Source organism: Amphiura filiformis, unplaced genomic scaffold (assembly GCF_039555335.1).
Source record: "Amphiura filiformis unplaced genomic scaffold, Afil_fr2py scaffold_21, whole genome shotgun sequence".
Taxonomy (NCBI): Eukaryota; Metazoa; Echinodermata; class Ophiuroidea; order Amphilepidida; family Amphiuridae; genus Amphiura; species Amphiura filiformis.
The window spans coordinates 2,429,761-2,457,413 of record NW_027305485.1 but is presented as its reverse complement, the minus strand read 5'-3'; the positions used below and the strand labels follow the sequence as shown (position 1 = coordinate 2,457,413).

Here is a 27,653-nt window from a genome sequence, read left to right as displayed (position 1 = left end):
TGTTTACATGTTTCTGGCAAGAACCAATCCAAAATTCAAAGGATTTATAACTCCTAGCGTAACATTTAGACAAATGAATGACTAGATTTAGTTATCTTAAATATGATGTGTTTTGAGCTGGACTTAATTTCAAATCAAATTATCATACTCATGTAGAATCAATACAGCGATGCAATTATTATTTTTCTTTTGTTGGCTTTCTGTAGGTGTGTCATTCGTTTACTTTATCTTCTTCAAGAAATTGAAACTTAATTTTTCCACTCCAATTCATTGACTTCGATTCAGTTTTACTTATTTCACAGCGTTGTAAGAAATACACGTAGTAACAGAAACTTGGCAACATAGCGCAGTAAAAGGTTGGCCAGATCTAGGCCCAACCTATAAGTACTTAGCGCAAGTAAGATCACAAGTAGATCAGCTAATTTAAAAGCAAGACCGCAAGTATGTAGAAATGCTTTTACACGACCTGACTGGGATAGTCATCCCGGAAGCATATCAGGACATGGAAGATGCAATGGAGTGCTGTAGAAGAAGAATTAAACGTAAGGTCAACCAAGAAGAAGCGATAGATGTTGAGTATAACTTCAATGAAGCAGCGGCCGGTCTGTTAACGGCAAAAAAAAGAACTAACTAGTACAGAAAATGCGGCCGCCGTCGATGAGGACAAAGTCAACAGACCTACAAGAAGACTCAAGACGGCCAAGTAAACGGTCCGCCATCATCATCATCAACGCACCTGGCATAAAAAGCCAGAACAAACGGCTCTTTTCAGAGCCACCATGTTTTAATAAATGAGACAGATATGGCTTTTGAATCGTAGAACGAATCGCAGCTCTTTTTAGAACCATTAGTCGTTATCAAACTTCCGCGTGTTATTAATATTTCTAACAAAACATTATTATAGTATTAGACCTGATAATACCAATAACTACCACACTAATAAACTGTATATCTGTATAATTATATTCTGTAGCAATTTTTAACATATATTTTCAAATATCAAATTATTCATCTTTTCTGCTTTTTTTTGTGGAAATTTTAATTCTATAAACTATGCATTTTTCTGCAAATAGAGGGCGCTCTTTACATATATTTCAAATTTAAATTATCCAATTAATATGAGTTCTACCTTACCTTTCATGATGAAAAGTTTTTTTGAAAATTCCCCTGTCATTATTTTGTTAGTCTGTTTGCTGATGTTCTAATACCATTTAACAAAATGTCTACCCCTTGTAAAGATGCAAATAAGATTTTAGATAAATAGCGCCATCATTGTTCAACTTTTCTTTCAAATGACGCAGTTTTACATGCCATGCCGAAGGGTTATTAGTCCAAAAGGTTAGGGTTTAGGGCAATATAGTCCAATATGAAAATACTACCAATGGTTCCATGTTCAAAATGCAAATAAAAATTTTGTTCTCACTGTATGTCACCATTATGGCATCATTCTAGGAGTTTCTGGTACAGTGACCATTGGCGCCAACGGTGATAGAGACGGGGATTATTCGCTATGGAATATGGTAGATGTTGAGAAAGGGATACTTAAGGTACGTATAATCCTCTTAGTCTGAGCTCATAGTAACGAACCAAAATTAGAATATATTGCCCCTTGTATTCAATGTGATAACATGGAACATACCCTAGTCTCCCATCGGTCACGTGAGAAAGATTTAAGGTATCAGTGGCGTAGCGTGGGTCATCATGGGGGGGCTCTGATCATGATTTGGCAGTACAGGGTCTGATGGGGGGCACAAGCCGTTTTTTCGGCAATTTTCCTATTGGATTTTCTAATTTTTGCAATCGAGTGGGGACACGTGCCCCTCCGCCCCCCCCCCGCCCCTATTACGCTACGGTACTGTACGGTATCCTTTTTTTTGCCAATGTCTTCCAAATGACAAGTTCTACTGGGTAACACCAAAAATATTGAAATTTGTTTCCACATTTTGGCGAAAAATTCAAGTATACCGTATTTCGCCTAAATCGTGTTCAAATTGCCTTTACAGTGATATCGCCATTTTGAAAATAGTGATTGCACAAATTTCAATTTTTTTGCCAATGTCTTCCAAATGATAAGTTCTACTGGGTAAACACCAAAAATATTGAAATTTGTTTCCACATTTTGGCGAAAAATTCAAGTATACCGTATTTCGCCTAAATCGTGTTCAAATTGCATTTTCCGTGTTATCGCCATGTTGAAAATAGTGATTGCACAAATTTCAATTTTTTGGCCAATGTTGTGTAGTTAATATTAAATGAATTGGGCGAATGGGTTATCAAGGGAATAAACCCTCTTTTTCTTTAAAAAAATATACCCTATACAATTAAATAATTCTGAGGCTATTTTGGACGTATCTATAATGGCTGAGGTCTTTATATTTAGCCACATTATTAATTATTGTATATAGGTGGTTGCCAATTTTTATGGCTCTTCCAACACATACGAAGTCATTCAGGATGTAGTATGGCCTGCTGGACGCACGGAACCACCTTTAGATGAGCCGATTTGTGGGTTTGATAATGAAAATCCGAAATGCCAAGTTAAAGGTATCTCAGTACTGCTTTTGTGTAATGTCGTATAATATGTGACACAATAATGTCCATTTTCTTGTGGTTTTTTTTTATTATTGTTTTTTCTCCTTATTTTTTTCTCATTATTACCGACTTTAGCCTGATTGGACCAGATCGGGTCATATGAACATACTAACTACTATACTAATACTCCCCATTCCAGAAAAATACAGCACTAACTTTTGAGATTAAAAAATATTATCAACTTCTGCCAAATGAAACACAGCTCAATCCTAATTATTCATTTAGTCCTAACTGGCAATAAAAGTTAAATTTAACTATTTGACAAATTTATGAATTAAGGGCCAACAACATGCATTTTTTTTTATTTTAGGGTGTTTTTCACATGCTGTGACAATCAAGTCTTAAGACTTGTCCGAAGTCTAATTTCAAATGCGTTCCAATTTTTTGGAAATGGCATAAAAACCAATTATTGAACACAAAAAGTGAAAATTAGAGGAAAAATGCAGCATATTCTCCAGATTTTGAATGGTTAGACTTGTTCCAAGTTTCTGAGTTTTTAACTCGATTGTCAGAAAACATGCCCAAAATGCATATTTTTTTGTTCTTTTTTCAAGAAATTAGTAAAATAGTGAACTTTTTCTTTTTATCTCCAGTTAGTGCTATATAAATGATTAGGATTGAGCTATGTTTCATTTGGCAGAACTTCATAATATGTTTGTAATCCAACATAAAATAGTTCTGTATTTTTCTGGAATGGGGAGTAGGGCTCCGTCTTAAGGGTGAGCCGACGCGACCATTTTTAATTTTTAAAAGCACCCCCTAGATCGGTTCTGGGCCACCTCCAAGTCAATTGTTCTCGGGCTTTGCGCGTATTTCAACATAAATAGCCATTTTAAAGACCGTTTTAAGACTTGATTATAACCAAATTAGTTCTACCTGTTCTACGGGCTGACAGACTTGTCATGTAGGTCGGTCGGTCAAAATCAATTCACTTTACACATTACGTTTCACTACCTGGAGAATATTGATAAAAAATTGAATTTTATCTTGAGGTTCGTATCTGTCAATGAGTTGACCAGATCACAAGGATGTCATTATAGCTAGAGGTAGTAAATAACAGTCAAATGCCAATGAGTTACATCAAAATGACCGTGTGCGGTATTTGGTTCCCAGGAAGTGAGTTTTGCCTGAGGCAATTTGTGGTTAAATGTTGATCCCTCACTACATGAGTTATCACCGTCGATTTGGTTGAAAAAGGGGGTGAGACATGATCAAATCTCTCCAGGTAACAAAACGTAATGAAACAAAAACAGGTGTTTGTATTGTACTTTCATCTACAGCTTTAAAAATGCTTTGCACTTTGCTATTTAATGTAAATTCATTCTACATGTATTTTCTTAATGTAAGCCGAACACAGTTCATTAAGTTTCACTACCTGATCAGAATTGATCAAAAATTGAATTCCCAGTCAATGGCGTAGATTTCTTACTGACAATGGGGGGGGGATGGGGTTGGAAAAATTCTTGAAGTATAATAGTGAATCCAGCATTTTTTTGACGACAGAATATGTTTATGACACAAATGCGCCCGAAGCGCACGAAAAACTTTGCCATATTGAAGCTAAACTGGTGAAATATGATACAAGTGTGATAAATTCGCGCGAAGTGCGCAAGAAATTTGCACTCTGGGGGCTAAAATGGCCAAATATGAGGTTATTTTGGTCAGAAACCCACATACAGGCGTCAACATTGGGGGGATGATTGTATGAACCATCCCCTGGCAAAATATTGGAAAATATTGGGGGTATCCCCATCCCCCCCCAGATCTACGCCTATGAATTCCCTCCTGGGGTTGGGATCTGGCTGTCAATGAGTTGATCAGATCACCGGGCTGTCATTATTGCAGTATATGGCAAACATGGGTCAATGAGTTACATAAAAATGATCTTTTGTGGTATTTAGTTCCCAGGATGTAAGTTTTGCATGAGGCAATTTGTGGTTAAATGTTGATCCCTCACTACAAGAGTTATTACCGACGATTTGGTTGAAAAAAATCTCTCCAGGTAACAAAACGTAATGCTTGTTGGTTAAAGCAATCGGTGTTTCTTAATAAAATGAGCAACACGTAGTTATTAATAATTATTGAAAAAATGCAATATTGCAGACCTTGGTTACCTGAATATAATCATTTATATATTTTAGATGAATTGTCGACACTGGTCATTATAGGGATAATTGTGGCTTGTATTTTGGCAGTTGTCATCCTCGCTACACCTCTGATTTACAGGTAATTCATTGCGACACTGCATGATTTATTATTGCATTCAAGTATAGGCCCAATGTTTTTATTTGCCCCAAGAGTGTTGCCTATTTTTGATAAGTCCCAAAGTAATGGTCTTCGAAATAATGGTACGTGTCAAGGTGCTCGATAATAATAGTAATGCAAGAGTGGTTGGTGGGTTTTTTGTGTTTTTGTTTTTTGTTGGTTTTTTTTTTTTGTTTTGTTTTGTTTTGTTTTGTTTTGTTGTTTTTGGGGGGGTGTTAGCTTAGATTAAGAATTAAACATGCCATTGAACTGCACTTCTGTAGGAAGACCTGCACTTTCAGTTATTCTTACAAAGAAAGTAAATAATTATTTTATTAATCTTATTTTACAGGAAACTACGCCTTGATGATGAAGCCGCAAATATCTCTTGGAAAATATGTTACGATGGTTTAGTTTTCCTAAATACTACCAACTCTAGTGCTTTATCTCGGAGGTCTTTATCGCTGGTATAGAACTTGATTCACATTGAAATTTGTAATTAGCCTAGTTACAGTTTATCGTGTTACCTTGTTATAAGGGAATGTCCAGTGGCGTAGCCAGTGGGGGGGGGAGGGGGGGCAGGGGCCGTCGGTTCATGTAAGGCCGTCGGTAGACAGAAAGCGTCGGTGAAAAAAATTGGGGTAACAATAGACTATTTTTTACCAAGGGTGACAGAAAAAAGGGGAGAATTATAAAAAAAAATGATGATCTTCACTTTTTCAAACCATGCAAAAAAAATTTTTGGGTCAACAAATCACAACTTCCGTCGGCAAAAAATTATTTCTGTCGGTACATTTACAAGTTGTGCCCCCTCGGTTTCAAAATCATGGGTACGCCACTGGGAATATCCACAGCATTACCTAAGATTTATACTTCAAAATGTTTACATGAAGTTAAAGTTATGGGTTTGTGGTATGGGATGGGGTGAAAGTGTTTTGGAGGGGGTGGTGTGTGGCGGGGTGGATGGATATCAGGGTGTGCGTGCAAAAGGGTTGCAAAATGGGTGTGCATGGGTGATTAGTGGGATGACTTTGTTGCTGGCGCGTGAGTGTCACACACATGTATATGAGCGGACATTAAGCTGATGTTTTCTGATTTTTATGCACTAAAATTCGTATTTTGTATTATTCTGCTTGTATTTTTGTAGGGATTATCCACAAATATGGAAAGAAACTCTCATCAGATAAGAGCCAAACTCGCCAATATAGAGGTAAGCGACCCATCAAAAACTCGTTAATTACATTTGCTGTCCAATTGCCTCCTTCGCGAAACTTATCTGTGATGTTGTTGTTTTTTATTTTCCTGACAGGGACGAACTGTTGTTGTGAAAAACTTACCAATATCAAGCGTCGAATTATCGAAACTTGTCCTTAAAGAAATGAGAAGTGTAAGTATACCGTACTAAAACTAATGAATGGGAGTTTGCTTGATATGTAAACATCGTGTTTTTGTGGCATAATATGTGTCTCTATGGGCTAGTTGAGAACAAATAAGTTATTTCTTGCTATTTTAATTCAAAACAAGAAAATCATCTAGCAATCAGTCGGCCAACATTTGTTTACAAGATTAGGGCGCCATTCTTTGTCCTTGCGCCGGGCGCCACAACCCCTAGCTACGCCACTGTTTGTGTTATTACATTTGACTCTAAAGGTATACGAGGTTTAAACACTTAAAACCACAAAAGTAGGACTAGTATATAATGATTATGATTCCTATACTTAAAACTTTTCTTTTTCATACAGATGCGTTCAGTAGAACATGCAAACATTACTCGGTTTATTGGCGCATGCGTAGATCCGCCAAACATTTGTACGTTGACAGAATATTGTCCAAAAGGAAGCTTACAGGTGAGTGAATAGAGAGATTGCGATGTTCCATACGCAGCACGTGGACCGTACGTTTTGACGTACGTTTTAACGTACGTTAATACGGTGTTAAATATTGCTAGTCTCGGTTCCAAACTGGTGTGCTCATTCGTCACGAAGGAGAACATGACGCCTGGAACAAAGACTATAAGCTACTATAATATCTGATCTAGGTCAATAGAGGGCATAGTGATTGAAAAAATAATGGTGAGCTCAGGCTACCGAGTCTCTGCCTGATTTTGACTAAACACCAAGGTTAACATGCTACTTAAACTTAATTGTATTTTTGTGCTATAGTTGCCCCAAAACATATATTTTGGTAGATTAAGGATCACTACATCCATATATCATGACTTGACTTTCAAAATGAGACTTTTCGTCCTGAAAATTGGGCGCGTTGCATGAACTTCGACATGAGGTAAAATCAGCATATTTCGACGTAGCACCTGCGTTTTATTCCACATTGGAATCCAAAATGTCAAATCGCAATGTCATTTTTTATACGCAAAGTATCACACACGTTTCAATGGGCAATCTCTGCGCATGGACATCGCGTATTAATTTAGTCAATTTTTAACTACACCTTTTTTATTATAATGATGTGTTACAAACAAAAAGGATCATAATAATATTTTGACTTTCCTTCGTATGTTCATTATCCTTGACTGTCTTTAACATATTGTGAAATGGACAAATTTTGTGCATTTTCAAAGATGTATCTACGTTGATTTCGCACGTGGAAAATTTTCGAAACTGGCTAAATACGTGACCTCGCTTCGATACAGGAGAGTGGTTTTGAATAGATCAACGTACGTCCGATACCTACGTTTGGAAATCGCAATCTCTCTATTAGAAGCAATTAAATAACGTGTAAATCCTGTGTTAAAATAATCCACTAATACATGCAAAAGCATTGTTGTCCTATAAATTTCCCCATATTCGTTTATGCATTCATCCCGTTATGTACATACATATGTTTCTGATCAAATTTAAGCTCATGAATACTTAATAAATGATCATTTTATTATAAGAATTAAAACATTGTTGCATGAAATGCACTTCGATGCAGCCGATGCTGCCCGACTCTTCTTATTTTTAAAACAATCATTTTCATGACATTATTTTCATAACATTTTCTCGTCAAAAGGATGTTCTTCAAAATGACTCCTTCAAGCTGGACACATCATTTAAGCACTCACTGATGACTGATATGGCGAAGGTAATATTTTTCTCATGCTTATTGCTGGAATAAAACAACAGATAATGTGGGCCAGGCGGTCATTACAAGAAAAAATGTTGTAAATGTAAAGTGAGGCCTCACATCACGTACATATACATCCATTTGAGGAACATTGTGGAGCCTGTTGAAGCTTATGGATGCTGTGCAATCAGCTGCAATCTGTGTCATTCCCTGCTCTATGATCAAGTAACAACTAACGAGAGTAATTACGTATATGAGAGCTTAAACCGGGCCCAGTCTACTGGGGTTGCCTCACTCTGGCCCACTCAAATCTGCTACACTATTTACAAAATAAAGTATACAGTACGTGAAATTGATATATACATCCGTCCCAACACCAATTGGTCCCAATCTCGCTGCAGCAGCTTCCAGTTTGGCCTCACCCTCATGGTTGTTTGATGTAATGTAAAACTGTGTAATTTTTAAGTAAAGTTGAACAATGATGGCGCTATTTATCTTAAATCTTGTTTGCATCTTTACAAGGGGTAGACTTATTTTGTATAATGGTATTAGAACATAAAAAATACTAACAAATGCCAAGGAAATTTTCCAAAAACGTTTTATCATGAAATGTAAGGAATAAGTCATATTTTTGGCAAATTCAAATTTCAAATAATATGTAAATAGCGCCCTCAATTTGCACACAAATGTACAGTTTTTCGAATAAAAATTACCAAAAAATTTGATAAAGAAACGAACGTATATCTTAAAATAGCTTCAAATATATATGTAGACCTATTAGAGTTATACGTGTTTGTACTGTTCAGGTCTTGAATTGAACTTTGTTTTGTTCAAAAAATTAACTAGAGCTAATTGCGCATACACATATACGCGACCTTAGCAATAGCTAATTAACTAGGCCTATGGCTAATTAGCCCAGTTATCTAGCATGCATGCATGTATTAAGGCATATAAACAGCCAGCAGTAGTATAATATATGCTGATTTTACTGAGAGGTCTTTTTTGAAATGCACTGTAATTTGAAATTGACCATAGGGACAATGGGAGCAAGGTTAATTTGTTAGCTCACCTATAGCATATGTGAGTTCAAAAGGTCCAGCAGTTTGGTGTAATTCATTGGAATATACATGTATAACTAGAACAGAAGTTTGTAGTATCATATAATTAGGCCAAGTAAAATAAAAAACATGTTTCAAGTCCGGGTTTTTGTAAAAAAGGTGGAAGAGGGGCTTTTTATTTTATATTTTCATGGCAAAATCGGTGTGAATACCCATAATTTGAGCTGTTTTAGCATACACAATAATGCCTGGAAAAGGAGGAGGCCTCTTTTTATTTTTGTTCTGAGGATATAGGCAGGCCCCTCTAATTTTCATAAAACCTTCCAAAAGTGTTTCTTGTATATTAGCAAGGCTATAGAAATATTTCTGCTTCCTAGATGTATTTTTTGAAAAGTTATAACTGAATAAATATATAATTGAAGAAACCTCAAAAAAAAGGAAGCGGGAGGGTACGTGAAACTTGTTTAATTTTTATTTGGCCTTATAATTATTAATTATATTACATAATTATTTTCCATAGTTGTGAAATCATTTTGTTAACCAAAAATTATTCAATATTCATGTAAATATTTCTGTGCAACTTTGGTCATGCGCTATTAGAGTGCGACTTCCTAAGGTATTTTTCTACATACCGGAAGTAATATCTGCATGACCTTTGACCCCAATGACCTTTGACCCCAATGGATGAATACAATGTGTAATGTTATCATGCTATATTATAATTTGTGGAATGACTTAGCATTTTTAGTAACAGAACAGAAAATCACATCAGCCATAATGACCTTCGTATGACCTTTGACCTTAAGGCTAATGCATGTGTCAAGTGACATCATCTTGCTGTGTAATTCGTGTAAGGAGTAGCAGTTTTAGTAAAAATAACAGGAAATAACATTTTCGGCCATAATGACCTTTCCATAACCTTTGACCTTGAGTTGGTCACGTGACATTTGTGCCACCAGCTATTGGTCCTGATGACCAAGTAACATTGTTGTACCATATATATTTGCGACAGCAGCAGCATTTTAGGGTATTTGGTCATATACCGGAAGTATCCCCTTAATGACCTTTGACCCCAATTCTGGACAATAACTTTTAGACACTGGGTATAGCTGATGCATGTACCCAAGTGCCATCATCGTGCTGTATAATTTGTGGAAGAAGTAGCATTTTTAGTGAAATCACGTTTTTGGCCATTGACCGGAAGTGGATGACCTTTGACCTGAAGTTGATCATGTTTCATTTGTCCCCCCACCTAATGGTCCTAATGACCAACTATGGTCAACATGGCTCAAAGCATATGGCTACGGTGGCTCATTATAAGATTGACAGAAAGAAAGAAAGAAACAAAGAACTTGACAGAAACAGACCTTAGCAATTTTGCAAATTGCTAAGCAATAAATGATCACATCAAACAACCCTGTACTATGTGGTACAACATATTATATTGAAGACTGCGTCCAGAATGAGGCTAATTGTTTTGTAAATATCCCCATAAGCCCCATTTATTTGTAAATATCTGTAACAGATTTGGGTGGGACCAGTGTAGGGCGGCCCCACTAGATTGAGGCTGATTTACGCTCTCATTCCTGAGAGTATATCTCAAATTTGTTCCAGGGTCTCCACTACCTCCATGGAAGCGTATTGGGTATTCATGGACGTCTAAGCTCATCCAACTGTACCATTGATAGCAGATTCGTGTTAAAACTCACGGATTTTGGACTTTACGAATTCATCAAGTGGGCTAAACATGATGAAGGAGAAGAAGCAACGCAAAATACAGAGAGTAAAGTCAAGCAATTAAGTTCCATACCTCAAAATACGTTAAATAAAGAATCGAAATTGAGAACGTTGTAAAAACAAAGTTAAGCCTCTCTTCTTTGTGCGGACTCGCAACACATCAAAAGTGCCATAAAGTGCCTCATAGTACTGTATATAGATTAATTATTTTATCCTTACTCTGCCTTTAGTAACAACACAGTATCACATTTGCTTAAAAACCCATGTCAAAGGGCAGGATTTGCTTTCGTATTTATTCACAGATACTACATTTTTACGTATTTTTTATCAAATAGGACAGCTATTTCAATATTAAGACAACAATTAATTATATTAAAATGTTTCAGAGTTATTGTGGAAAGCACCTGAAATGTTACGAGACCCAAATCGGCCTCCGACGAAGGATGGTGATATTTATAGCGCCGGGATGATTTTGCTCGAAATATCAACAAGAATTCCACCATTCGAAAACGAGCGAATGAATCTTGGATTGGAAGGTATTATAATATATCAATTAGAAGAATCCGAGACAATTACTCAAATGATTGGAAGTTGTAACTAAATCGGCGAGTCTTAGAGTCAGCGCACGGCTTGACGCAGGCGCACTACGGCAAAGCACATGATGGTAAAAACTATCACACGGAGAGGGTGATGGTAAAAATGGTAAATGGTAATCAACCAATGAACTGTCTAGAATTTATGTATGAATGATATAAACGTATATGATAAACGGCAACAAAAAGTTGATAGTATGTGGTGCCACTCTAAGAGCATGATCTTTGAGCAATTGCGCCGTGTAACTACGACATATTAAAAAAAAAATAACAAACACTCTCTTATTTTCACAGAGATTTTAAATAAATTGAAACAAGTCACTGATCCACCGTTGCGACCTTTTGTGAACCTTAACGACGGAACTCTTGAACTGATGCAATTGGTGCAACATTGCTGGGCTGAGAGACCAGACGATCGTCCTACTGCAAAGGCTCTACTGGCAGCTTTACGTAAGCTAACATTTCTTGGATTTCTTGTATTCTAAAACTGTATATACTACTAGTGTGTGTGTGGACAGCTACTCTACCTGCTCAGTCAACCTAACCTAATCTCCTGTACCAACTAGGTGTACCAAGAACTTATGGAGCAAAATCAATGAATTATTGATTATGTTATCATCTTTGCAATGGGAATTAAAGTAACTGATTTCAAGTATCTCTGGTTGCTTGTTTTGTTTACATGTTTGCAAGCTGATCAGAGGTTTACAACAGAGACACAACTTCAGTATAGCTATAGACCTAATGTGACTGGAAAAACTTTTAATCACAAAAAGTTCCTAACTTCCCGTGTTCAACTGTATCCAAACACCACAGCTTCATTCCAACTTGATCTGCTTATCTGTGGCGATATAGAACTGAACCCTGGTCCTTCATCATCATCTGATGAAAACAGTAAATATAGCAGATCTGAATTATTTCACATAGGCTCAAAATGTTCCAAATTGCCTGTGTCCTCTACCGTCTGGGCTACAATCAAAGGACTTGGTATTCAGGGTAAGCAGTCTACTCATCGGGGGTTCCGTGGTGGTATTAGACAAGATCAAAGTTTTTCAAATAGAACTATTAACCATTGGCGGAATGACATTCCTGAATTGGGGACCACAGATCCAGACCAGCTTGCAAGCCCTGAAGTATCAAATGATGGAAGGCACTCACCAAATTATGATGCAGATGAAGACAAGTTTGACTGTTTTAAATCAAGGGTCTACATTTTATTCATATAAATACTCAATCACTGCTACCTAAACTTTCTGAATTGAAAATTATTGTAAACAAAACTAGAGCTTCAATAATTGCAATATCCGAAACATGGATTGATGATTCTGTTACAGACTCTGAAATTGAAATAGAAGGCTTTAATGTTCTTCGAAATGACAGAAATAGACATGGAGGGGGAGTGTGTTTGTACATTAAAGATAGCATTGCCTTTAATGCAAGATTAGACCTTTGCAATGATCAGATCGAATCGATTTGGGCTGAATTATTGTTCCCCAAAACAAAACCAATTGTTGTAGGGGCTTGCTACCGCCCTCAAACTAACTCTCACTTTTTTGACATATTTGAAGACACTTTGTCTAGAATTCAATCTGATTTGGAACTCATTATACTTGGTGATTTTAATGTCGATTATGCCTTAAAACAAGACTATCTTTTGTCAAAAATGAAACATGTGTTGCAAATGTTTGATTGTAAACAAGTTATTGATTCCCCAACTAGAGTGTGTAAAACAAGATCTTCTATTCTGGACCATGTCATCTGCAATAACCTTGACAACATCACCCAATCAGGTACAGTCGGTGTAGGCATTAGCGATCATCAGTTTCTTATTTATTGCACTAGAAAGACAAAGAAGGTGAAGTTCAATAAACACAACGTGGTCAACGTGCGTTCTCTTAAGAATTACAGCAAAGATGATCTGCTGGTTGCACTGACTGATACTGACTGGTCGCATGTTTATTGCAGTGATGTGGATTCTGCTTGGAATGTATTTAAAATGAACTTGTTGAGTGTCATTGACAAAATAGCTCCTGTCAAAGAGGTTCGAATAAAAAATAAAACCGAACCATGGATGAATAATGACATCTTGGATAACATCCGTGCAAGAGATAAGCTTTTGCACAATTTTAAACATGATAACAATCCTGAGGTTTACACAAAGTTCTGTAAAATCAGAAATCAAATTCAACGGGATATTAAGAAGGCAAAAGCTTCATATTTTTCTAACAAAATTGTAGAAAACAAAAACAATCCTAAAGGTCTTTGGAAACAATTTAAATCTCTTGGCTACAGCTCCAAAGGTAAAGATCATTCTCAAATTGTTTTAACTGTGAATGGTGAGAAGTGTTTTAATTCTAAAAATGTCGCCAATTGTTTTAATGAATTTTACACTACTGTTGCTGGCAACCTAGTGAAAGATCTCCCACCATCGAAAGGTCTTTTTTCGACTGAGTCTGAAGTTTTTAAAAATTTTTATAAAGAAAAGGATGTGAAACAAAACAGTTTTAGACTCTCATCCATCACTTCTGATTTTGTTTTTAAAGAACTCTGTTCATTAAACACATCTAAAAGTACTGGGCTCGATGGTATCCCAGCAAGATTTCTTAGGGATGGAGCCTTGGTCATCAAAGATCATTTAACGCACATTATCAATTTATCTATCAGTTCAAGTTCAGTTCCAACCGAATTTAAAATGGCTCGTGTTAAACCACTTTTTAAGAAAAATGTAAGAACAGAAGTTGGTAACTATCGTCCTGTGAGCATTCTTAGTGTCACTTCCAAGATCCTTGAGAGGGCCGTCTATGTCCAGCTTGAGAACTACCTAACAAAGAATAACATCCTTTACAGCTTCCAGTCTGGATTTGGGGGCTTTTCTCAACGGACACATGTTTGACTCACCTTACTGACTATATTCATAGTCAGACCGCTTCTGGCAATTTTACTGGTATGGTTTTGATTGACCTGCAAAAGGCTTTCGACACTGTTGACCATGTCATTCTTTTGAAAAAATTAGAGGCCTTGGGAGTGTCCTCGGTTGAGTGGTTTAAATCTTATTTAACTGGTAGGAGGCAAATCGTCAATGTCAACCAGGTTGATTCTGCCCCACTTGATATTTCCTGTGGAGTTCCGCAAGGCAGTATCCTTGGTCCACTCCTCTTTCTCTGCTATGTGAATGACATGCCCACCAGTGTCGACTGCAAATCACTTTTATACGCTGATGACAGTGTCTTGCTTGTTTCTGATAAAGATCCCCAAAAGATCGCTGATAAACTGAGTCTCGAATTAGACTCTTGCAGGCAATGGATGATAGATAATAAGCTCTCCCTTCATCTTGGTAAAACTGAGGCCATCTTATTTGGTACCAAAAGGAAGCTAAATTTAGTTGATAGTTTTACTGTTGCTTGCAATGGGGAGCTAATTAATACCTCTCTGTCTGTGAAATATTTAGGGGTCACCCTCGATAACACTCTTTCCGGTGAATCAATTGCTTCTAATATTATCAAAAAAGCAAACGGGAGACTCAAATTCTTGTACAGACATGCAGACTTTTTATGCATGAAAACACGCAAGACACTGTGTTCAGCTTTAATTCTCTGTCATTTCGATTATGCATGTTCTTCATGGTATACAGGGTTATCTAAAAACTACAAAAACAAATTACAAATTATGCAAAACAAGATCGTTCGTTTTATTTTGGATGTGGGGCCACGTACTCATATTGGGCAGAAAGAATTGGATTTGGTGGGTATGCTATCAAGTCGAGACAGAGTAGTTCAGTTAAAACTTAGTCATGTTTTTAAAATTTTCCATAACTGTTGTCCTGAATATATGAAAATGCATTTTACTAGAGTATCATCTCTTCATAATTACAGTACCAGGGGTAGTCCATTCAACTTTAAGGTTCCTCACTCTAAGGGCCAAAATAGCCTCACTTTCTTTAATAGTGCAATTCATCATTGGAACTCACTGCCAAATGAAATCAAGAACATCAATGATTTTAAATTGTACAAACAATCTGTCAAACAGTTTTTAGCTGATCAAGGGTCCATTTGATTTTTAGAGTTTGAGCTGGTCTCACATTTCTGCCCTTTTGCGTCCTTTGTGCACGTTGTCTCTGTTCTTGTTTTTGTATGGCAGTTTGTTCCTATATTTCTCTTGCTTGTAAAGGACCCCAATGGAAATAAGCTTTTCCCAAGGCTTTTTGGGCTATCCTTGGTACTTGTGTTGATTTGTAATTTCGTTATACAATTTTGATGTGCAATATATTTTATTTTGTTATAATAATACTGTATATGTAGTGTAATTTGTATGTTATTCTTATAGTACCAAATAAAATCAATCAATCAATCTAAACAAGTACGATTTTTTTTACAAATTTACCCTCCCCAAGTAAAAAAAGTATAAACACCTTAAGGGATCTGGAATGAGCGTTTTGAGCGTTTCGACAGTATTTTTTGTGGGACATGACATGAGAGCACATCAGACATATCGAATTGCATTCTGAATACGAAGAATGTCTTTCTGATATCAAATAATTTTCATTTTTTGAAATTCACGATATAATACAAATTTTATGACAAATTATTAAAATTTGATATTTTTCATATTTTTGATATATAACAGTCCTCGAAGTAAATTTTATAAATCTAATGATATATTCTTAAAGTGTATGTAGCTGAGAGGAAAAGCCGACGATCAATTGAAAATGTTGACCTTTCATATTGAAGATATGGATTTTTTCCAAAAAGACCTAATTTTTTTTGGTGTTTTGAGAAAAAAATCCATATCTTCAATACGAAAGGTCAAAATTTTTAATTGATCGTCGGCTTTTCATCCCACCTACATACACTTTAAGTATAAATCATCAGATTTATAAAGTTTACTTCGAGTACTGTTAAATATCAAAAATATCATTTGCCATATAAAATGTGTATTACATTGCGAATTTCAAAAAATCAAAATTATTTGATATCAGAAGGACATTCTTCGTATTCAGAATGCAATTCGATATGTCTGATGTGTTCTAATGTCCCACAATAAATACTGTCCAAACGTTCATACCCCACCCCTTAACGAATAGTGCCTTTTTATTTGAATATTTTTGAATCAGTCTGCTGCATAAGTATCTATACGAGTAAAGAGCAGAGCAAACACTGTCTTTTTGTCTATAATTGAAGACAAAGAGATAAAAAAAAATGAGACTAGTTGGCGTCTGACGTCACTGTCAATCAAATTCCTTACGATCCTTTGTCATGTTCGCTCCCTGTGCTGCGCGCTCTGCGAATCCTTATCACATTCTAAACATGTTAAAAATATTTTTAAAATTTATTTAAGGTCATTAAGGGGTCATAAAGGGGTCAAAGGTCAAGTTTTTTCAAAATGCTCCAGGTTTTCACAGATTATAAAGGGACAGTTCATAGTAACTTGATCATTCGACAACTTATAAATCAATATATCATTTTATCATTCTAGAGAATCCAATAGCGAAAACATTCTAGACAACTTACTAACGAGAATGGAGCAGTATGCAAACAATCTAGAAACACTTGTAGAAGACAGGACAGCTGCGTTCTTGGAAGAGAAGAAAAGAGCAGAAACTCTCCTATATGAAGTTTTGCCAAAGTAAATATACTAATTTTTGTAAATGCGAATATGCAAACACATTTTCTACAGGTACATGACGTAAATATGGACTGTTATATGGTTATTATCAACATAACAACAGACCACGGTAAGAGAAACATAAACTGGTCCATTGACTGTCATTCTATCATTTTTAAAGGTAATTATTCTGCTGAATTCGCTCGCCAGGTTTGTTTGCAAATATACTACTTCTTCGCAAATATACTACTAATAGCAGACTCTGAGTTCTGGAGTACTTAAAGACCCATTCAGTGATCCCAGCGTAAGTGTAAACAAATTAAAATTGTTTATAAATTGCTTAAAGTGAAGGATAAGTCATTCAAATTGCCATTTGGTATCTTTGAAATGAAAAATTTGGGAAAAACGAAGAAAACAGCAGTACTGACGAAGTTGAAACCCCATTCAAATACATGTAGCTAATTTAGATACTGTCAGTATACATGTTACAGATTCGTGTAAAATGTCTTATTTTGTCCTAAATACACGGCTTTCGGCCGAGCCACTCGCAGCTAGGCTATGTTAGCACATCTATGACAATGACAAAGGTACCAAAATCTGAATTTTGATGATTTTTACGATAGAGGTTATCCACGTCACTCATGTGTGACTTCTAACAAAAGGCGCTGGTTCCCGTAGTATTCCTTATTTTGAAACAGTGATGGTTGCGCATGCAGGGACTTCTTTTGAAAGTCCTAAACAAGGTATAGCAGTCGTTGATAGGATATTCAGCTTATAGAACATGGATAACCGCTATTGTCCGGATGAGCAAATCACTGAATGGGCCTTTAATGCGAGGTATCGAAGTACTAGGTTGTAGCAAGTTACTCCGATTTGGTGCACCCGTCCTTCAAACTCTTCAAAACAATTTGACGAACTCAATTTAAGTTTTTTATGTGTTTTTAACCTCTCTGTTGAACACTGCTAAATGACACATTTTGACACATTTTGTGCACCCATTTTTTTAAGATCTGTTGCAGACCAACTAAAGCGTGGCAATGCCGTTGACCCAGAGACCTTTCAAATGGTGACGATATTCTTCAGTGATATTGTTGGCTTTACGTCGCTATCTGCTGCTAGTACTCCGATGCAGGTAAAATATACAAATGTGCACCCAACAGCCACCAGCCTACTTACACATCTCACTACTTGTGCACTGTAAACACCCAAACAGACACCCACACGTGTAAAGAAACACATTTTACACAGGTACCACATGAACACACCCACCCCACCCCGCACTCCTCCACATAAATAAACCAACGCCCGATAGACACCCCCCACAAACACTTACACCCAAGACACACAAAAAAACCACACACATTGCACTCAACAACCAATAGCGCAATCTACAATTTAAAAAACGATTTTCCAGTTCTTGGATGTCCTTCAATGTTTAATCCTCCAACACATTCACATATTTTTTTCTTCCGAGGACGTTATGAGCATGCTCCCGAACAATGTTTAAAATCGACATATTGATTGTAATAATATATTTGTCACGTACATCTATTTAAGGTTGTTGCCTTGTTAAACGATCTGTACACCTGTTTTGACGGTATAATTGGCAATTTTGACGTTTATAAGGTAGGGTTTATGGGTTTCGAATAATATTATGCATGCACATGTGTATTATGTTCTTTTATCCAAGGAAATGGGAATTCTGGGTCATAAATGTCAATTATTTTTATTTTTTGCTTCAATTTTGATTTATAGAAAAATTCAACCTTCAACTTTTTGATAATTAGGCCTATTTGTATATATTTTTCATACATTGCTCAAAATATCCATGTATTGCTTTCATTTGTACAGGGTGAGTCAAAAAAAGTGCAATAGAGAAAATAAACCATTTTTATTTAAGAACCGACTTGAACTTCTTTTTAGGTTTTAAAACATTTTATATATGGTATATCCATCAGTGACCTTGTGTGTAAAAAGTAAGGAATTAGCATTTACCGTTTTGTTTTTATGACATATTTTATAGCGCTACCCAATTTTAATATTTGTCCAAGAGACATCTAAAATTTGAATATCAGCCCACTCTGTGTTAGGTAGATTTGAAACAACTGCCATTTTCTTAACCTCATTGGCATTAAAATAAAATGGAGCACCCAAAGTGTTATTGCCCTTGGTCTTGTTTAAAGAGAAGAATCATTATTTGTTGTTATTTTCATTTTACCTTTACTTTAAAGATGTTTATTCTCTATCAAAAAGATACAAATTTGTAGGCGGGTTTTTCAAATGTCAAAATGAAATGCGCGCAAATTGAAGTGGAGTGAATTTCAAAATATCCAAAAAGTTGGACATATTGGGATTAAAAAAACTGGTGTTGGAGTCAAGTAAGGTATGAAGGACTTAAAGTAATGTTAGAAAGTTTGTTTGAACAGAAAAAAAAGAAATTAAAATAACGCCAAAACAACCTTATTTAAGTTAAAGTCAGTTTAAGATCTGGTGTCTTTAGCGTGCACTGTGTGCTCTCATTCAAAATACATGGTACCTCGTGGACAAATAACGAAATTGGGTATCGCAGCAAAAGGACTCATAAAAATTAAACGATAGTCGCGATTCACTTCATATTTTCACAGAAGGTGGCCATTGAGTGTAGCATTTATAAAAGTTTTCAATATTGGGAAAGTTCGACTTGGTTCTTACATAAATATTGATTCTTTGCTCTATTGCAGTTTTTTTTACTCACCCTGTATAAAACGTTGTTTTGTGATTTACTGATAGTGATATCTAAAGTGCACAAAACCATTTTTCTTGTAACGCCTTTTCTATTTGTTTAAAACGATTTACATTTATTCCGCTGTCAAAAACAACGGCGCCGGTATGGCTACCACTAACATCTCCCTATTATACAACAGGGTGGAGTGGAAAACCCGAAATAAAGTTTTATGCCCAAAACACTTTGTCCCTGACGGTGTTGTAACCCACATCCAACCGTACGATCATAAGTGGACGCCTTAACCGTTATAGGCAACTGAGCCTGACAGGAATTTAATTGCTTAATTTGTTTGACGTTTGGATGTCCCATTCTTTGTTGACAAGTTCAAATTATTTTTCAGGTTGAAACAATAGGTGATGCCTATATGGTTGTCTCTGGTTTGCCTATACCCAATGGTTTATCACATGCAAAGGAGATAGCGAAAATGTCATTGGCGTTACTCAAAGCTGTTGATACATTTACGATAAGACATGTACCAGATAAGCGACTACAGCTTCGGGCCGGTGTGCACTCAGGTTTGATTACCAGCTGACATTTCTTATCCTGTACAGTAATATCTACTTAACGTACATCTTCACTTTCATCATCAACATCATTATCATCATCGTCGCCGTCGCAGGCATGATAATAGTCAACGTCATCGTGATCTCCTTATTCGCTGTCGTAGTGCACGTTAGTAACCATTGGTTACTGCTCCAAGCCTGGACTCATACACCTGTTCCGAATTTTGATATGCCATAGGCTTTGTGTTGTGATCATTTCGATCAATGGTTCGTAACAAAGTAAGCGTGATCCAGTTGGCCTAGCAACGGTCATATTCTAACGTGCATTACATTTCTTCTAACTAAATAACAAACAAACAATAGATATACACATAAACAAGAACAACAAACAACTTGTTCTCTCAAAACTAGTTCATTTTCCTACGTGTATCTTTCAAAAACAGGCCCATGTGTGGCTGGAGTAGTTGGTCTTAAGATGCCTAGATATTGTTTATTTGGAGACACAGTCAACACAGCATCCAGAATGGAATCCAACGGGGAAGGTGGGTTTTGTTTTACAAATTTATGTTTCACAAGTTCAAATATGGTTTACTCCGTTTTAGATGTTTCGTTTTCAGTTTACCGCCGCGATTCCACGCTAAAATTCTTCCAGCTCAAAAATGCTCAGTGATTTACGCAACAATAGCACAATAAAAACATGGCATACGTATCAATTTGTAAGCGCTCTTTTTTAAAAGTCGTAGTTTGTTGGATTTACAACCGTATGACAAAACAGGCGAAATAGTAACTTTTTGCACAGGATTTGCAATTTAAAGAGAATTGACCATTGCTCATTCTAGTGACGCTGGGACAATATAAGTGTGCTTTTTCATTTAATGACATTAAATTTGAATAATATTATATGGAACACTTGAGGTTTTGACTTTTAAAACCTACATTTTGGTCAAAAATTGTGCTTGGATAGGTAGTTTTCAACAGATGTTCCACATTCGCCTTGCTATAACATTGAATTGCGTTATCTGTGGACCTAGTGACAAAAAATTGGCACGGAAAATCAATTTTGGCGCTTTTCTCAAAAACTGCTCATTTTTTGCAGACATATGCCGTGCTAGTTGGATTTCTTGTGTCATTTCCTTTCTGAAAATGTATACATTTATGTACTTATCATCATTACTTTTAAAGATACAATACAAAATAATGTTTCAAATTTCCGACTTTGAGTGATCCTGTGTGCCCCCTGAAAGTATCAAGTTAGCATTTCATGGTCAGCTTCTCTCTCTCTACTTTAAAGTGTGCAAAGAGGACTGGGAATATGTTTACTTTTCAATTTGTAGCTTTAAAAATCCACATCAGCTCTTCAACCAAGAAGATATTGGACACATTTGAGACATTCGAGACAGTCCTTCGTGGAGAAGTAGAGATGAAGGTATTTATGAACAAAAACTTTTTAATTATAGCTTAATTTATTCATTTATCTACTACCATTATACAATATCATTATAAAATGCCGCAATAGTGCACTGTTTATGGATATATCCAAAATCAGTAACATACAAACAAAGTGTGTATGGCATAACTCGTTTTATTTATTTTGCTTTAGGGAAAGGGCACACAAATAACATACTGGCTGATAAACAACTCTACCGAAGGCAAAGAATCGACTGCTTGAAGACAGTGGATCTCATGTTTAATTCACAAGCTCGGCCATGTCATATTCGACATATCTGTAGTATTTATATGAGAATGATATGATGATCAATATGTGATATGCACACACCTTAAATATGATTCCCGCATTATAATAAATACAATGATGATTACAATAAGCCGTCCTTGTTATGAACTGCCTTCAGTCAGTATAATACAAAAGGAACGGTTTATAAATATATGGGGTTCGTCCGTATTGTAAAACCACAACGATTTATTCTAAGCAAGCAGGGATCATTCTCGTATTTCTCATATGTACTGACTGACAAGGTTGCCGTTGTGTGCAACCATACTGTACCACCGCTACCAGGGTCACCTGACAAATGCATTGGTGTAGATTTCTTTTTGATATTAAAATGTGGTTGGAAAATATGTATAGGTATTATAGTGAATCCAGCTACTTTTGGCGACAAAATAAGTTGATGGTACAAATGCGCACAAAGCGAGCGAAAACAATTGCCATATTGAAGCTAAACTGATTAAATACTGTGCAAAAGTGGAATAAAAATTTGCACTTTGGGGGCTCCAAATATGAGGTTAATTTGGTCAGAAACCCACATACAGGCGGCAACATTGGGGATGATTGTAAGGCAACGAGTCATTCTAGGTGGTTCAAACTATTCTTTATTAGATTGAGATAATAGTACCAACTATTTAAGACCAAATATTTGAGATCAAAATTGGGACTTTTTTCTATTTTAACCACTTTATTTCTTTATTAAACCTTCGACCTTTTTGCTCATAACTCCACAACGATAAGTCGTAGATAATTATGTAAAACTATATATTTTCTGAATCTTTATGACCAAGGAAATAATTTTATGTAGGTTCGAACAAAATTGGAATGAACTTTTTAATTCTGACCCCAGTATAACATTTGACTTAGGGTACCTCGAATCCCCCAGGGTGTGAATTGTACATCCCTCAAAATCTGATTTTTACCAGCCATGGAACAATAATCAACAAACCAAAACACGTTAACTGACAAAAGGGGTGTTCACACGGTCGGACATAAGTCACTTATTACCGGTAATATAATTTACCGGACTGTTACGATAAATCAATCAATCAATCAATCAATCAATCAATCAATTTATTGACATTCACCGAAACATACAGGTATAGTCAAATCAAAAAATCTAAAATTAAACAACTAAGAAAACTAAACTACAAATGATAAAATAAAGGATAAAGAACAGGTATAAAACAGATGGTAGTGAACCCTTAAAACAACAAAGCATCATGAAATGAATACAAATAAAACGAAATAACAACATTTCACGAATGCCAACAAAAGTTGGGTCATGATACTGCTATGTTGAAAGCTCAATCCATCTAATATGGAAGTCCCTTAAAATTGGTAACACTTCTCTGAAGTATGTTCATCATGCCAAAGTTCTGGGTATTTACATCCAGGCGGATCTCAAATGGGATACTCAAGTTAATCATATGTGATGGGATCAAGCAAAATCAGTCGGAACTCGGAAATATTAAATTTTCAGTTCCTTATAGGATATTAAGGGGCATTTACAAAGCTGTATTTTGCAGAAAACCCTATTGAAATTGAACAACCGGTTCCAAAAATATGAGCAGTTAAAGAGTTTTCAATATTGCCGAGTTCCGACTGATTTTGCTTGATCGCATCACATATATGCCAAAATGCCAACAAAAGATTGTTTATTCTTAGTAAGTTAAACGTTTTGGTTTCAACACCACTGAATTGATCACCATTTATTCTTGTTATGTTCGCCCTCACCTGGAATATGCCGATGTGATCTGGCATTCTTCTCTTACTGCTAAACAAGCCTTGGTGATTGAACGTATCCAGAAGAGGGCCTGCAAGATTATATTAGGTTATAACAAGTTTATTTCTTACAAACATGCTCTCAGTACTTGCAACTTGGAACCCCTTTCCAGTAGGAGGGAAAGTCATTGCCTTACATTTGTTCAGGCGCTTCCATCACGTGAACGCACTAGCGGGCTTCTCCCTCGTAGAAGGAAGGGGGTCCATGGTAGGAGTCTCAGGAATGATGATGAGTTTTCCAGGCTGACAATGCGCACTGAAAGATTCGCCAACAGCCCGGTGCCCTACTATATCCATCTTCTCAAGAAGTAGGTTGTCTCGCCTCTGGCTTCCATCCTCTTCTTTCTCCTCAGACTCCATCCAAAGTTGTTGTTTTTTTGTTTTTTTGATTGCTCACATTTTGATATGTCTCATCTAATTGGTCTGTTTTTGTATAATCTTGTATTTATGTATAATTATATTTTTATTGTATTTTTGTAAAACGGTACTCAATTCAGCCTTTGGCTGCGATGTATCTGTTTAATAAAACCTAAACCTAAACCATCCCAATACATGATTGAAATATATATATGGATATGTATAACAAGTAATATAATTATTTATCAACATTTATCGCATAACAAAAGCAGATTTAACATAATTAATTGATTACGTTGTCAATGGATTATCGTGATGTCATCAAAAGTTGAACATAATTTTAAAAAGAGCATAAAAATATGCGCCCGGTAAGGGACTCGAACCCTTGGCCCTCAGATTAAAAGTCTGATGCTCTACCGACTGAGCTAACCGGGCTCATATCAAGCAATGACATATTTATATTAAGAATAACAACTATGTGTGACGTTATAGTGGTGGATGTATAAAAGTGGAGAAGCCCCTGTAGATGAATTAAATTGCTACTAAAAACTAACTGATAGTAGCTTTGCACAATAATAATATGTTAATTTAATTGTACAAAATTAATGAAATTTCTAACAAGTATTTATACAAAAAAGCTCTTGTATTAAAAAAAACCCTATTGCAACAAATACACTCCTCGTTTTTATAGAAAAGTGGACATAGTTTTAATAAAGCTTTTAATGAATGACAAAAAGTTGCGCCCGGTAAGGGACTCGAACCCTTGGCCCTCAGATTAAAAGTCTGATGCTCTACCGACTGAGCTAACCGGGCTCATATCAAGCAACGACAATAACAATATTTATATCAGGAATAACAACTTTGTGTGATATTATTAATAGTGGTGGTTGGATAAAAGAGGAGACCATGATGCAGTTATGTATACAGTAGAATTCACCACGACCTTTGCAGGACAAAACCCCATTAAAAGCTATTAAACCAAGATAACACTCATTGAAAACAGCTCAACTGATTAAATCTGATCGTCTCTGGTTGTGCACATGTGTCTGTTTTATATGTGCGGTATCGCAATGAACTGGTATTATAGCTTCAGTTGGGTAACCGATTATAAAGGAAACGCAAGCAAACAATGGTATGTAATGTGGACCTTTGTTCACGAAATGAGACAATGGTCTGCTTTTTGTTAACCAGCATTCTTGAAAATGAGCAACATAAAAGATTGGTGACTTTTAAGTCACACGGTTTGGAAATAATTTCTTCATATTTTTTGGTGTTATCTGTCGTTTACATGTCCTTCCTAAAACACAAAAGTGCGACTATTTCCAAACACCTAAATTAGCTAAAAATGTTGAATTTCATAGAATACTTTAAATGTAGCTTGTACCGTTTTTTTTGTGGCATCCTTCAGAACTGAGCGGTCCGTTACCAATATTTTCGGTCAAATCTCCATTCAATTAACACGGGGAGTTGGCTAGCAATGAGCTAGCTATGCCTTGCACTCACTCATATTTTACGAAAGTGCGACTATTTCTGAACATCTAACCTAGCTGTAATTTTAGGTCATGTTAGAGAAATATATTTGCTATTTCAAACAGTGATGTTAACTAGGCAAATGCATATACTTCTATACATACACTATTTGTAAAGGTCGCGCGTCAATGGTGAGAGCACTGTGTATTGTGTATAGGAAAACGGACAGTAACTGCAGTATGCCCCGTACATAATAAAAATGTGAGTTTCGGTCATTAGCCGTCTAAAAAGAATTGTGCAGTTTATTTAGATCTAGTCAGTATTTGAGTGTTTTATTAAAGGGCATTTCGTGATCCACAGCCTCATCCCCCACTTTTCTCAAAAAAAGTTGAGATTTTTATATCACTGGAAACCTCTGGCTATATAATGTTTATGTACAAAATATTTCTTGCAGATTAATTCGTTTTGCAAAGATATCGTGAAATTTGAATTTCGTTCTGGTGCACCAGAACGAAATTACAATGCATTGTCTATGGAGAAGTGTAATACACATAATCATGCATAACTCGCAAACGCAAAATCGGACTCAACTGAAATTTTGGGAATAGGATTTTTTCGTGGATATGTACTGAAAAATGTCTTAAAAAGAGGATGCTAGGATCACGAAATCCTCCTTTAATACCACTGACCATCTCGCTATATTAGAATATCATAATTATTACTTTAGAATAGCGTAATGAGCTCATTACCATTTTTACAGAAAATGATGGTGTGTAAATGTTTTATCCATATAAATACAATAATTGAAATGCATGAAGATGTACTTAACTTATCACTAATATGCTGCCATACTTGTAGGTTCTATACCGTATAACCTCCATAGTTACCATACGTGCTTACTATCGGCGCTTTTGAAAACATGAAATTGTAGCATCGTCTGGAGCTTTCCAAACTGAGCTAATGGGCATGAGACACGCTTTTGCATGTTTACTTGTTCATAACTATGTGTATCGATGATTTGCTAAAAAATCCTTTACACTTTTGTAGATGGGGCTCTTCATGTTTGCATGCTTTAAAAGCGCTCGATAGTAAGCACATATGCTAACTATCAAGTGTTTACGGTATATCCTCAAGTCAAGACATCTGTAAATATAATAACTGATGAATAGTGCTGATACGGTGGAGCAGAAAAATGACGCTGAATGTTCACATCACTGTTAGACACAGCGGATTTCAACACTGGAATAACACAAAATGCTTATTATTATTGCACTCTTTTATCAGAGTCTTTAAGAAGATATTATGCAATTAACTGAGAACGTCTTCTCTGATAATAGTAACCGATACGTAGCAACAGTAAAAACAAGTAATTAAATAAATTATTAATAAAAGTTTCATTTAGGGCTCTGTTAGCAACGTTTAGACAGTATTTTTTGTGGAACATGAAAATACATCAAACATGTCGAATTGCATTGAATATACATTTGATAATATACATTCCCACCCAACCCCAAAAAAACCTACATTGTTTGTGTTTTAGGGAAATGGACGGCTTTTCATCCCAGCTTCATACACGTTAAGTACATATCATTAGAATTATACAATCTACTTCGAGGACTGTTAAATTTTAAAAAAAACATTTTAATCATTTGCCATAAAATGAGTGTCGGGAATTTCAAAAAACAAAAATCATTTGATATCAGGAGGACATTCGTCGCATTCAAAATGCAATTCGATATATCTGATGTGCTCTCGGGTCTCACAAAAATACGTGAAAACGTCGCTATCCGAGCCCTTAAGAAGATAATTGCTTTCTCTGTTATTTGATAAAACAGAGAACGTCTTCTCTGATAATAATAACCGATACGTAGCCACGTGCAACAGTAAAATAATAAAATGTTAAATGAATAAATTTACAAAAATTTCATTTATGTTGTCGAGTGATCATGATCACTGTGCAATAACATGAAAGTCTCGAAGGACAAGTGAATAACATGTAACATTTTAGCACTTGCCATCATAAATCACTTAAATCATATGCATGAGTTTGCATCATAATTAATATTGCATTCAGTGTTAATTAAATTCTATAAATACGAAGAGTGTATTACAATTCATCTGATAGTGCTTTTGGATCAGGGCCAAAAGTTGCCACGAAAA

At 35.9% G+C, this 27,653-nt stretch overlaps 1 protein-coding gene and 2 non-coding genes across 3 annotated transcripts in view; 1 reads left to right on the top strand and 2 right to left on the bottom strand.

The window, feature by feature from the left end:
• Nucleotides 1-21,824, top strand: part of LOC140143412 (atrial natriuretic peptide receptor 1-like) — a 33,693-nt gene extending 11,869 nt beyond the window's left edge. The window contains exons 5-20 of the mRNA XM_072165268.1: nt 1,453-1,547; nt 2,406-2,552; nt 5,984-6,046; nt 6,146-6,223; nt 6,579-6,683; nt 7,849-7,920; nt 10,575-10,743; nt 11,084-11,233; nt 11,585-11,749; nt 16,753-16,909; nt 17,897-18,020; nt 18,446-18,514; nt 19,993-20,167; nt 20,599-20,697; nt 21,490-21,581; nt 21,756-21,824. Coding sequence (XP_072021369.1) covers nt 1,453-1,547; nt 2,406-2,552; nt 5,984-6,046; nt 6,146-6,223; nt 6,579-6,683; nt 7,849-7,920; nt 10,575-10,743; nt 11,084-11,233; nt 11,585-11,749; nt 16,753-16,909; nt 17,897-18,020; nt 18,446-18,514; nt 19,993-20,167; nt 20,599-20,697; nt 21,490-21,581; nt 21,756-21,824 — 1,829 coding nt within the window. The remainder of the gene's footprint in view (nt 1-1,452; nt 1,548-2,405; nt 2,553-5,983; nt 6,047-6,145; nt 6,224-6,578; nt 6,684-7,848; nt 7,921-10,574; nt 10,744-11,083; nt 11,234-11,584; nt 11,750-16,752; nt 16,910-17,896; nt 18,021-18,445; nt 18,515-19,992; nt 20,168-20,598; nt 20,698-21,489; nt 21,582-21,755) is intronic.
• Nucleotides 21,825-24,385: 2,561 nt separating this feature from the next.
• On the bottom strand, nt 24,386-24,458 carry Trnak-uuu (transfer RNA lysine (anticodon UUU)). Its single transcript has one exon. It is a non-coding gene; the product is annotated as a tRNA-Lys (tRNA).
• Nucleotides 24,459-24,763: 305 nt separating this feature from the next.
• On the bottom strand, nt 24,764-24,836 carry Trnak-uuu (transfer RNA lysine (anticodon UUU)). The gene has a single exon. It is a non-coding gene; the product is annotated as a tRNA-Lys (tRNA).
• Nucleotides 24,837-27,653: the final 2,817 nt, after the last annotated feature.